The sequence below is a fragment of the Ranitomeya imitator genome, chromosome 3 (assembly GCF_032444005.1).
Source record: "Ranitomeya imitator isolate aRanImi1 chromosome 3, aRanImi1.pri, whole genome shotgun sequence".
NCBI lineage: Eukaryota > Metazoa > Chordata > Amphibia > Anura > Dendrobatidae > Ranitomeya > Ranitomeya imitator.
In genome coordinates, this window is record NC_091284.1 from 84,028,208 (window position 1) to 84,041,004 (window position 12,797).

Below are 12,797 nucleotides of genomic sequence, written 5' to 3' on the forward strand. Positions count from 1 at the left end.
AATTTTATCAGGTGGAAAAACAGTTATATGTCCATTTTGCAAGCCTGCGAGAAAATCTAGCCATACGGATGCCATACGTATGTCACACGGATGTCAAACGGATCATTTGATGCGAGAAAATCGCATCCTCGCACTGCACACGGATCACTGTTTTCTTAAAATTTGTGCGATTCGCGTCCGTCAAAAACGGACCGATTTTTTATACGTTGTGTGTGTCCCCGGCCTAAAGAACTCAGTGTGAACTTAGTCTAATGGCTGCTGTTTATCTGAGTCTTTTGCTTGTTATGTATGATGATTAGTGATTGCATGGAGGAAGCGTTATAGGTGGCACAAATCGTAGAATTGATTTTTCTCCTCCTTGCACCAGATTGTATGGCATCAACCAGTAGAAATCTCTAGTTTATGTTTATTACATTATTAACAGATTAGAGATCTCAGTGGCTTAAACATTACCCCGGCAGTGCGAGAACTCATAAAGGGCGTATTTATATGTGCACATTGTGTCAGTTCTCCACCATGCAGTGTGTGTACCGCTGCTTGTACACTTTCGTTAAGATCTTTACCTGTGCGATTATTGCCGCTAGTCTTTCTCTCCTCACCTGGTATCTAATACGCGAGTTCTACAATGGTATGTATGGCTGACTTACAATCCTATCCATTTTATATACGGTAATTGTATTGATCCAATCAAAACGGCTAAGTAATAGTTATTTCTATATTTAATAACTTTTGCTTCTCCTTGGCAACTTTGACTCATCCTGGAAAGGCCTTTAATTATCGGATATGTTTCTATAATTTAATCTTATCTTGAAAAAAAGTAGACATTGTATGAAAGGGGTAAAACCGAGCATTATTTATAGGAAAATACTTATATATAATGCTACTTACATTTTCTGTATGAACATGTCACCGCCCCAACATTTGTCCATTTAGCCTGCAATATACACTGTATTCAGGAAGCAATCACAGGGCTTTGTACTGAATAACATATAGTCATCCAGTGTTTTATACAAGAAAGGAAAATTTTGATTTGTGTTATTTTTTTTAACTTTGTCTTTAAAAATACATACAAAAATCTCACCGACTATGAAATATGTAAAAAAGACGTGAAGACGCAGAAATATGACAAACACCACTGCACTCACTGCATGTACAGTGGGGCAAAAAAGTATTTAGTCAGTCAGCAATAGTGTAAGTTCCACCACTTAAAAAGATGAGAGGCGTCTGTAATTTACATCATAGGTAGACCTCAACTATGGGAGACAAACTGAGAAAAAAAAATCCAGAAAATCACATTGTCTGTTTTTTTAACAATTTATTTGCATATTATGGTGGAAAATAAGTATTTGGTCAGAAACAAAATTTCATCTCAATACTTTGTAATATATCCTTTGTTGGCAATGACAGAGGTCAAACGTTTTCTGTAAGTCTTCACAAGGTTGCCACACACTGTTGTTGGTATGTTGGCCCATTCCTCCATGCAGATCTCCTCTAGAGCAGTGATGTTTTTGGCTTTTCGCTTGGCAACACGGACTTTCAACTCCCTCCAAAGGTTTTCTATAGGGTTGAGATCTGGAGACTGGCTAGGCCACTCCAGGACCTTGAAATGCTTCTTACGAAGCCACTCCTTCATTGCCCTGGCGGTGTGCTTTGGATCATTGTCATGTTGAAAGACCCAGCCACGTTTCATCTGCAATGCCCTTGCTGATGGAAGGAGGTTTGCACTCAAAATCTCACGATACATGGCCCCATTCATTCTTTCATGTACCCGGATCAGTCGTCCTGACCCCTTTGCAGAGAAACAGCCCCAAAGCATGATGTTTCCACCACCATGCTTTACAGTAGGTATGGTGTTTGATGGATGCAACTCAGTATTCTTTTTCCTCCAAACACGACAAGTTGTGTTTCTACCAAACAGTTCCAGTTTGGTTTCATCAGACCATAGGACATTCTCCCAAAACTCCTCTGGATCATCCAAATGCTCTCTAGCAAACTTCAGACGGGCCCGGACATGTACTGGCTTAAGCAGTGGGACACATCTGGCACTGCAGGATCTGAGTCTATGGTGGCGTAGTGTGTTACTTATGGTAGGCCTTGTTACATTGGTCCCAGCTCTCTGCAGTTCATTCACTAGGTCCCCCCGCGTGGTTCTGGGATTTTTGCTCACCGTTCTTGTGATCATTCTGACCCCACGGGGTGGGATTTTGCGTGGAGCCCCAGATCGAGGGAGATTATCAGTGGTCTTGTATGTCTTCCATTTTCTAATTATTGCTCCCACTGTTGATTTCTTCACTCCAAGCTGGTTGGCTATTGCAGATTCAGTCTTCCCAGCCTGGTGCAGGGCTACAATTTTGTTTCTGGTGTCCTTTGACAGCTCTTTGGTCTTCACCATAGTGGAGTTTGGAGTCAGACTGTTTGAGGGTGTGCACAGGTGTCTTTTTATACTGATAACAAGTTTAAACAGGTGCCATTACTACAGGTAATGAGTGGAGGAAAGAGGAGACTCTTAAAGAAGAAGTTACAGGTCTGTGAGAGCCAGAAATCTTGATTGTTTGTTTCTGACCAAATACTTATTTTCCACCATAATATTCAAATAAATTGTTAAAAAAACAGACAATGTGATTTTCTGGATTTTTTTTTCTCAGTTTGTCTCCCATAGTTGAGGTCTACCTATGATGTAAATTACAGACGCCTCTCATCTTTTTAAGTGGTGGAACTTGCACTATTGCTGACTGACTAAATACTTTTTTGCCCCACTGTATATGTATCTGTACTAATGAAACTTTCGACTTCAAAATCGCTCTCAGTTGTAACGTTTCTTGCTCTTGCTTGTAATGCTATTGGAAAAAGTATTGTTGGATAACCAATCAGAGTTGTCAGCCGTCCTGAAATTCCTGGGCAGCCCATAAAAATAGAGCAACTGCTTTCCCCTGTCAGTTCAAAGAATATGGAATTTTTTTTTAACCCATTTGAGCGAAGCCTATTCTCACCTTAACCCCTTTACCCCCAAGGGTGGTTTGCACGTTATGGACCGGGCCAATTTTTACAATTCTGACCACTGTCCCTTTATGGGGTTATAACTCTGGAACGCTTCAACGGATCCTGGTGATTCTGACATTGTTTTCTCGTGATATATTGTACTTCATGTTACTGGTAAAATTTATTTGATCTTACCTGTGTTTATTTGTGAAAAAAACGGAAATTTGGTGAAAATTTCGCAATTTTCCAACTTTGAATTTTTATGCAATTAAATCACAGAGATATGTCACACAAAATACTTAATAAGTAACATTTCCCACATGTCTACTTTACATCAGCACAATTTTGGAACCAAATTTTTTTTTTCTGAGGGAGTTATAAGGGTTAAAAGTTGATCAGCAATTTCTCATTTTTACAACACCATTTTTTTTTTAGGGACCACATCTCATTTTGAGGGGTCTATATGATAGAAAATAACCAAGTGTGACACCATTCTAAAAACTGCACCCCTCAAGGTGCTCAAACCACATTCAAGAAGTTTATTAACCCTTCAGGTGTTTCACAGGAATTTTTGGAATGTTTAAATAAAAATCAACATTTAACTTTTTTTTCACAAAAAATTTACTTCAGCTACAATTTGTTTTATTTTACCAAGGGTAACAGGAGAAAATGGACCCAAAAATTGTTGTACAATTTGTCTTGAGTACGCCAATACCTCATATGTGGGGGTAAACCACTGTTTGGGTGCATGGGAGAGCTCGAAAGGGAAGGAGCACCGTTTGACTTTTCAATGCAAAATTGACAGGAATTGAGATGGGACGCCATGTTGCTTTTGGAGAGCCACTGATGTGCCTAAACATTGAAAACCCCCACAAGTGACACCATTTTGGAAAGTAGACCCCCTAAGGAACTTATCTAGATGTGTGGTGAGCACTTTGACCCACCAAGTGCTTCACAGAAGTTTATAATGCAGAGCCGTAAAAATAAAAAATCATATTTTTTCACAAAAATGATCTTTTTGCCCCCAATATTTTATTTTCCCAAGGGTAAGAGAAGAAATTGGACACCAAAAGTTGTTTTACAATTTGTCCTGAGTACGCTGATACCCCATATGTGGGGGGGGGGGGGGGAACCACCGTTTCGGCACATGGGAGACTTAGATGGAAGGTCTGCAGGCATCACATTGCGTTTGCAGAGCCCCTAATGTACCTAAACAGTAGAAATCCCCCACAAGTGACCCCATATTGGAAACTAGACCCCCAAGGAACTTATCTAGATGTGTTGTGAGAACTTTGAACCCCCAAGTGTTTCACTACAGTTTATAATGCAGAGCCGTGAAAATAAAAAAATTTGTTTCCACAAAAATAAATTTTTAGCCCCAGTTTTGTATTTTTCCAAGGGTAACAGTTGAAATTGTACCCCAAATGTTGTTGTCCAATTTGTCCTGAGTATGCTGATACCCGATATGTGGGGGGAACCACCGTTTGAGCGCATGGCAGAGCTCGGAAGGGAAGGAGCGCCATTTGGAATTCGGACTTAGATGGATTGGTCTGCAGGCGTCACATAGCGTTTGCAGAGCCCCTAATGTACCTAAACAGTAGAAACCCCCCACAACTGACCCCATATTGGAAACTAGACCCCCCAAGGAACTTATCTAGATGTGTTGTGACAATTTTGAACCCCCAAGTGTTTCACTACAGTTTATAACGCAGAGCCGTGATAATAAAAAATCTTTTTTTCCCCAAAAAATTATTTTTTAGCCCCCAGTTTTGTATTTTCCCAAGGGTAACAGGAGAAATTGGACCCCACAAGTTGTTGTCCAATGTGTCCTGAGTACGCTGATACCCCATATGTTGGGGTAAACCCCTGTTTGGGCACACGGGAAAGCTCAGAAGGGAAGGAGCACTGTTTTACTTTTTCAACGCAGAACTGGCTGGAATTGAGATCGGACGCCATGTCGCGTTTGGAGAACCCCTGATGTGCCTAAACAGTGGAAACCCCCCAATTATAACTGAAACCCTAATCCAAACACACCCCTAACCCTAATCCCAACGGTAACCCTAACCACACCCCTAACCCTGACACACCCCTAACCCTAATCCCAACCCTATTCCCAACCGTAAATGTAATCCAAACCCTAACCCTAACTTTAGCCCCAACCCTAACCCTAACTTTAGCCCCAACCCTAACTGTAGCCTTAACCCTAGCCCTAACCCTAGCCCTAACCCTACCTTTAGCACCAACCCTAACTCTAACTTTAGCCCTAACCCTAACTGTAGCCTTATCCCTAGCCCTAGCCCTAACCCTAGCCCTAACCCTAATGGGAAAATGGAAATAAATAAATTTTTTTAATTTTTTAACTTTTCCCTAACTAAGGGGGTGATGAAGGAGGGTTTTATTTACTTTTATAGTGGGTTTTTAGTGGATTTTTATGATTGGCAGCCGTCACACACTAAAAGATGCTTTTTATTGCAAAAAGTATTTTTTGCGTTACCACATTTTGAGAGCTATAATTTTTCCATATTTTTGTACACAGAGTCATATGAGGTCTTGTTTTTTGCAGGACGAGTTGAAGTTTTTACTGGTAACATTTTCGGGCACGTGACTTTTTTTTATCGCTTTTTATTCTGGTTTTTGTGAGGCAGAATGACCAAAAAACAGCTATTCATGAATTTCTTTTTTTTTTTTTTTGGGGGGGGGGGGGGTTAATACGGTTCCGTGTTTGGTAAAATGGATAAAGCAGTTTTATTGTTCCGGTCAGTACGATTACAGCGATACCTCGTTTATATCATTTTTTAATGTTTTGGCGCTTTTATACGATAAAAACTATTTTATAGAAAAAATAATTATTTTTGCATCGCTTTATTCAGAGGACTATAACTTTTTTATTTTTTCGCTGATGATGCTGTATGGTGGCTCGTGTTTTTGCGAGACAAGATGATGTTTTCAGCGGTACCATGCTTATTTATATCCGTCTTTTTGATCGCGTGTTATTCCACTTTTTGTTTGGCGGTATGATAATAAAGCATTGTTTTTTGCCTCATTTTTTTTTTTACGGTGTTCACTGAAGGGGTTAACTAGTGGGACAGTTTTATAGGTTGGGTCGCTACGGAAGCGGTGATACTAAATATGTGTACTTTTATTGTTTTTTTATTTAGATAAAGAAATGTATTTCTGGGAACAATATATATATATATTTTTTTCTGAATTTTTTTTAATTTTTTTTTACAAATGTGAATAATTTTTTTTTTACACTATAACATTGCCCCGGGGGGGCATCATGTTATAGTGTAAGATCGCTGATCTGACACTTTGCTGTGCGCTGTGTCAGATCAGCGATCTGACGTGCACCCCTGGAGGCTTCCCGGCGCCTGCTTTAAGCAAGCGCTTTGAAGCCACCTCGCTGCAGGACCCTGATGCAGCCCCGTGGCCATTTTGGATCTGGGGCCTGCAGGAAGGAGGAGGTAGGAGACCCTTGGGGCAATGCGATCACATCCCGTTGCTCCGGGGGTCTCAGGGAAGCCCGCAGGGAGCCGCCTCCCTGCGTGATGCTTCCCTATACCGCCGGAACACTGCGATCATGTTTGATAGCAGTTTGCTGGGGGTTAATGTGCCGGGGTGGTCCGTGACTGCTCCTCGCACATAGTGCCGGATGTCAGCTGCGATAGTCAGCTGACACCCGGCCGCGATCGGCCACGCTCCCCCAGTGAGCCGATCGCTATGATGTACTATCCCGTCGGTGGTCATACGGGCCCACCCCACCTCGACGGGATAGTACGTCACATGTCAGAAAGGGGTTAATGACCAGGCAAATTTTTACAATTTTGACCACTGTCATGTTATGAGGTAATATCTCTGGAACTTTTCAAGGGATCTTGGTAATTCTGAGACTGTTTTCTCGTGACATATTGTACTTTATGATAGTGATAAAATTTGTTTGATATGATTTTACTTGTGAAAAAAATGGAAATTTGGCAAAAATGTTGCAATTTTCAAACTTTTAATTTTTATGCCGTTAAATCACATCTGAGGCTGGAAAATCACTACGTATTGTGAATCACAAATGTTCTGTGGGTGTTTGTGCTTCATATTAAATGGATTTTGTTTCCTCTGCTACTGAAGAGGTTAACGACCCTTTCTATGCTGGTCAGAAACTTGAAGCTCCATCTCACATCTGGTCATTTCCTCTCCCTATAACATATGGCCAGTCCTTCTCTTCCTCGCCAGTGAAAGATTTACTTCCTAGCCACTTGGAGTCGCTGTGCTGAGTTGGAGTTCGTTGTTGCTGCTGGAGATTGTTGCATGCTGTTTTTGGATGTATACTTTACTCACTGTTCTGTTCCCATTTAGTTTGAACATTCCTAAGCTTCCCTATATTCCTGTCTACCTTTGGTGAGTATTTTGTATGTTATTTTGCTTTTTGTTATTCCTGTTTGTCTTATGTGTTTATACCCTAGCATGTATGTCCCATGATCCTGGGGAGGGGGAGGGGACAGCTTGGGGTATAACAGGAGAACAGTAAGGCTGGGGGGCCAAACCTACTCACCTTTAGAGTTACTTTTGGGAGCAGGGATAGTTAGGGTCCCAGGGAAAGGCCCCTTTCCCTATTTACGTACAGTCACAGCATGACATTTTCATTGGCCTCACATTTTTGGGTCTGTCTTTTGAGCTCTCAGACCTACGGTCTAAGGTTTCTTCTCATCAGACAGCTGAACCAGAACCTAAGGTAGAGCTCCTGGATAGGTTTCCTGGGGGGGGGGGGATCAGGATACATTTGTCAGATTCCGGGAATCCTGTAAGCTCTATTGCAGGCTATGTCTGTGGTCATCTGGGTAGTGAGGTACAGAGGGTGGGGATTGTCTCCCTCCTTCAAGGAGACCCTCAATCCTGGGCAATCTTGCTCACATCCAACTCATTGTCACTCCAGTCGGTGTATGGATTTTTAGCAGCTCTTGACCTTGTTTATGATGACCCGGACTGGGTCTCCCTTGCAGAATCTAAACTACAGACTGTAGAGGGAGTTAGTGGACAATATTCCACGGGGCCGACAGAATGGAGATGTATATCCCAGTATGGTACAATAAGGTGGTGGTTTATTTCAAAGCATTTCAAAGTATATAACTTCTTTAGGAAAAACCATAGGCATGACAAGACAGCAGGAGTATCATTTAAATAGGTTAATGCTTTGAAGGTGGGTACCAAAAAACTGAACCACATGACTACATGTCAAGGTTCAGTCCAGTACCACATGGTGGGACACATGATATATAAAAACGTTAGTAAGTTTCAATGCAAAACAATAGTGTCATTATTAAAAATAACCTATTTAGAAATTTGTTGTTAATCTAAACTACGTAAGATCCAGCAGGGAGACTGACCAGCAGAGGAAATTTGTTCCGTATTTCGTAGATGGTCCACTGACACCCAGTGGAATGATCCCACTCTTAGGAGTCAGTTCTGTTGGGGCCTATATCAACGGTTAAAAGATGCAGTGGCGCAGTACAAAATTCTAGCGCTGTTGAAGGCTGCCACAGCTCTTGTCATACGTATTGATAGATGCCTTAAGGATGGACCTGTAGTGAACCCACAACCTGTGGTACTTCCTATAACTGTCATCAAGCAAGGTGAGTAATCCAGCAAAAAATCAAGTAGGCAATAGCAATTGGATACTGTAAAACTTAACCTTTAATAGGTTCAATTAAGAATGTCATACAATATTGAAAAAATTGCAAAAAAAGGGAGGGCAACCATAGTGAAATAACTGCCCTAATACCCAAACACAGAAAAGGAGGACAAAAACAAAAAACACACATGTTGTAAAATGACAGCACTATTAGTCTCTGAACTAGTAATATCCCAGTCAGAGAAATGAAGCAGATCTCCACTTAGTGGAAAGGGAGAGAATAGCTCTTTTTAGACCCCTTTCAAAGGTGCCAGATTTTAGGACAAACCACCGATTGGGCAAATTACAATATTTTTTATGATCAAGGTTGCATGCAAGGTATATGGTTTTTACCTAAAAATCCGGTTGTTCCAACTTTTTATTGCCTTCCCAAGATCCATAAGGGTACTAATCCCTGTAAAGGAAGACCCATTGTCTCAGGCAATAATAGCTTGACTGAAAAACTTGGCATATACATAGACAGGATTCTAAAACTCTTTGTTGGCTCCTTGAATTCTTTTGTATGGGACACCACAGACCTTTTGGGTAAATTGGACAGCATCTATCTAGACCCTGACATGATATTGCGGAGTATAGATGTAGAGGCACTATATTCATCCATTCCACATGATTAAGGCTTGATGGCTGTGAACCACTATCCGAGCACCAGATGTACTCAATATGAAAAACATAACAAATTTGTTTTAGAAGCTCTGGAATTTTGCTTGACTAAAAATGTATTTTTGTTTGACCGGAAGTACTTCCACCAGCTCAGGGGCACTGCGATGGGCAGCCCTTGTGCGCCTTCATATGCTAATTTGCTCCTGGGCTGGTGGGAGGAAACAGTGGTCTTTGGTGATTCCATGTCTTGCCCAGATGAGAGGATAGTTCTATGGCTAAGGTACATCGATGATGTTCTGGTAATTTGGAGAGGAAGTGCTATAGAGTTTGGCGATTTTGGTGAGGGCCTTAACATCAACAACATAGGCCTTCACTTCACCTATGAGGCCAGCTCAACCAAACTAGTGTTTTTGGACATTTGCATTGAAAGAAATAAGGTTGGCGAGATAGGTACTAAGACTCACAGAAAAGATACAGCCACAAACTCTCTTCTCAGATGGGAGAGCAATCATCCTGTCCCACTAAAAAGAGGTATCCCCAAGGGGCAATATTGAAGAATATGCAAGAATTGCTCCAGTATGGACACTTTCCATGAACAAGCGGAAGACCTCAAGAATAGGTTCTTGGAGAGAGGTTACCCAGAAGGAATCCTAAATAAGGCCTATAAAGAATCCATAAAAAGGGAAAGAAAACAACTGTTGATACCAAAACCTAGGTCTGATGAGGACAATGTTATTCGCTTCATTACTAGGTTTTCCAATGGAGCAAGTGACATTAGAGACATTCTTCTTAAACATTGGCCTATACTTCAGATGGACAGGGACATAAAGAAACATATTTCAACATTTCCTCAGATCACCTATAAAAAGGTAGATCTCTATCTGACAGATTGGTTCACAGCCATTATCAACCAATGGGCAGGCCCACTTTGATGAATCAGACAAAGGGCTGTTTCAAGTGCGGTGGCTGTAAAGCGTGTGCCTCAATAACATCTACAAAAGTTTTTCGGGGGAACGTTACGGGCACCACTTATTCTATACGACACTTTATTAATTGTCGCACTAAAGGTGTTGTATATAAAGCCACCTGTTGTGAATTCTGTGGTCAAGCTCCCTCCTGTGGTCATGAGTGGTACTTCGGCTGGTTCTGTCTATGAGCTTCCACTGGTATATGTGAGTGGGGCTGCGGCTTCTGAGTTTCCTTCCTCAGGTGACGAGGTTAAGTCGTTAGGTGCTGCTCTATTTAACTCCACCTAGTTCTTTGTTCCTGGCCTCCAGTCAATGTTCCAGTATTGGTCTTGCTCTCTCCTGGATCGTTCTTGTGGCTTGTGTGCCCTGCATAAGCTAAGTTCTGCTTGTGTTACTTTTGTTTGCTATATTTTCTGTCCAGCTTGCTATATTGGTTTTTCTTGCTTGCTGGAAGCTCTGAGACGCAGAGGGAGCACCTCCGTACCGTTAGTCGGTGCGGAGGGTCTTTTTGCCCCTCTGCGTGGTTGTTTGTAGGTTTTTGTGTTGACCGCAAAGCTATCTTTCCTATCCTCGGTCTATTCAGTAAGTCGGGCCTCACTTTGCTAAATCTATTTCATCTCTGTGTTTGTATTTTCATCTTAACTCACAGTCATTATATGTGGGGGGCTGCCTTTTCCTTTGGGGAATTTCACTGAGGCAAGGTAGGCTTATTTTTCTATCTTCAGGGCTAGTTAGTTTCTCAGGCTGTGCCGAGTTGCATAGGGAGCGTTAGGCGCAATCCACGGCTACCTCTAGTGTGGTATGATAGGATTAGGGATTGCGGTCAGCAGAGTTTCCACGTCTCAGAGCTCGTCTTATGTTAGTAACTATCAGGTCACTTTGTGTGCTCTTAACCACTAGGTCCATTGTGGTTCTGAATCACCTGTTCATAACAGCCACCTGTAAATGTGACCTGGAATATGTGGGGAAAACAAAAAGGGAGTTCCGAAAGACGGTTGGTGAACATCTCCGTAACATCGCCAACAAAAGAGATACCCCCGTGGCAACCCATATGAATCTCTTTCAGCAAGGCAATCCCAAAAAAATTAATTTTGTGGGGATAGACAAAATATCTCCGCCAATAAGGGGAGGGGATTGGGACAAATTGATCCTTCAAAAGGAGAGTAGATGGATATTCACTCTCAGAATGGTCCAGCCGCTGGGCATGAATGAGCTACAGCCCTACAGCTGTTTTTTGTAGTAATTGTTTTTTTAACATCTATTCTCAAGTACATCTCTCCATACCTCTGCCTACTTGAAACCTAAAAGGGACAACTACTGAGGGATAGCCATGGTTGAGTGGGGGCGTCATTTGCGCAGGAATTTAGGGTGCCAACCCCCGCGTAAGGCAGGCTCTAGCTCTAAGAAAAAAACTCCTTTTTGAATATACACCATAATCCATATTGACTATTTTGATACTTTGGATACGTATTCGATCTATTCCTTTTTTTCCCCCCTACTTTTCTCTTTATAGCGAGGGACCAACAGGGACAGGTAGTTTGGGATAGCCTTCGTTGAGTGGGGGCACCACATGCGCAGGTTTCTCTTAGGTTGCCTACCTCCACGATAGGTAGGGTACAGGAAGAGTAGGCGCGTATATAGGATACAATAGGTTCCCTTCCTCTCGAAAATTTCCCTCTCCCCTTCCACCCCCTGTTTCCTCTCTGTTGGTTTGGGTAAGTGGTGTTCCATACATAAACAGGATTTTGGAGCACTTTGTAATACTCCTTGCCTTTGGAGTTCATACAACCGTTATTTTTTCTTGTACATGCGTTTCACCTCAGTGGGATGCTTGCATTCCATTACCCCGGATGAGCGCTCCAATCATACCGGAAGTACTTTTCTTAACCCATAGACGCGTCACACGCCAGGGGCGGGGCTTCCCCAACGCGCCATTGCGTTGAACCTTCAGATATCACAGAACTGGGGAGATCGGTAAAGCGGCGAATGCAGGTTATTATACTCCCCTGATGATTCCGCAAGGATGAAACGCGTCGGGAGACGCTATCCATAGCCGAGGCTTCAACTTCATCTCACTGCCTCTGAGAGATCTAATACAGGGCATAGTCTCTCCAATTTGCGGTGAGATCTACCCACATTTGTGGGTCTTTCACTTTATGCCGCTCTACACTGGCCAGCGTATAAATGAAATATCTATGGTAAATTGACAAAGTACCCGCAAATTAACCACAAGGGAACGCTCATAAATATTTTATGAGGAAGCATGGTTTCGTATATACATGTGGTCTTATATTTGCGGTTGGGATTTATTTTTTGGTGTTGAAGCCTCACTGCTATGCTGCTGCATTTACTGACAGTAACTATGGTTGATGATAAACAAATAATTGATTGACAATTGTTTATATGAACTGGGAAGCAGCCTCCTGATATAACACTAGAGGCCAAAAGCTATACGGGCTGAAAGTCTCCATGATTGGACTATAGCATAGTGCATAAATGCACTCAATATTAGATACAGGGTTGCACTTATGGTATTAGATAGGGTATTAGTCCATACAGGGATATAC

General features: G+C 42.0%; 1 protein-coding gene across 1 annotated transcript in view; it reads left to right on the forward strand.

Moving 5' to 3' along the window:
- The first annotated feature begins 494 nt into the window (after positions 1-494).
- The window catches only part of LOC138671558 (adhesion G-protein coupled receptor G7-like), a 52,473-nt gene continuing 40,170 nt past the window's right edge, over positions 495-12,797 (forward strand). The window contains exon 1 of the mRNA XM_069759736.1: positions 495-628. Within this exon, the coding sequence (XP_069615837.1) occupies positions 517-628 (112 nt within the window). The 5' untranslated portion in view covers positions 495-516. The remainder of the gene's footprint in view (positions 629-12,797) is intronic.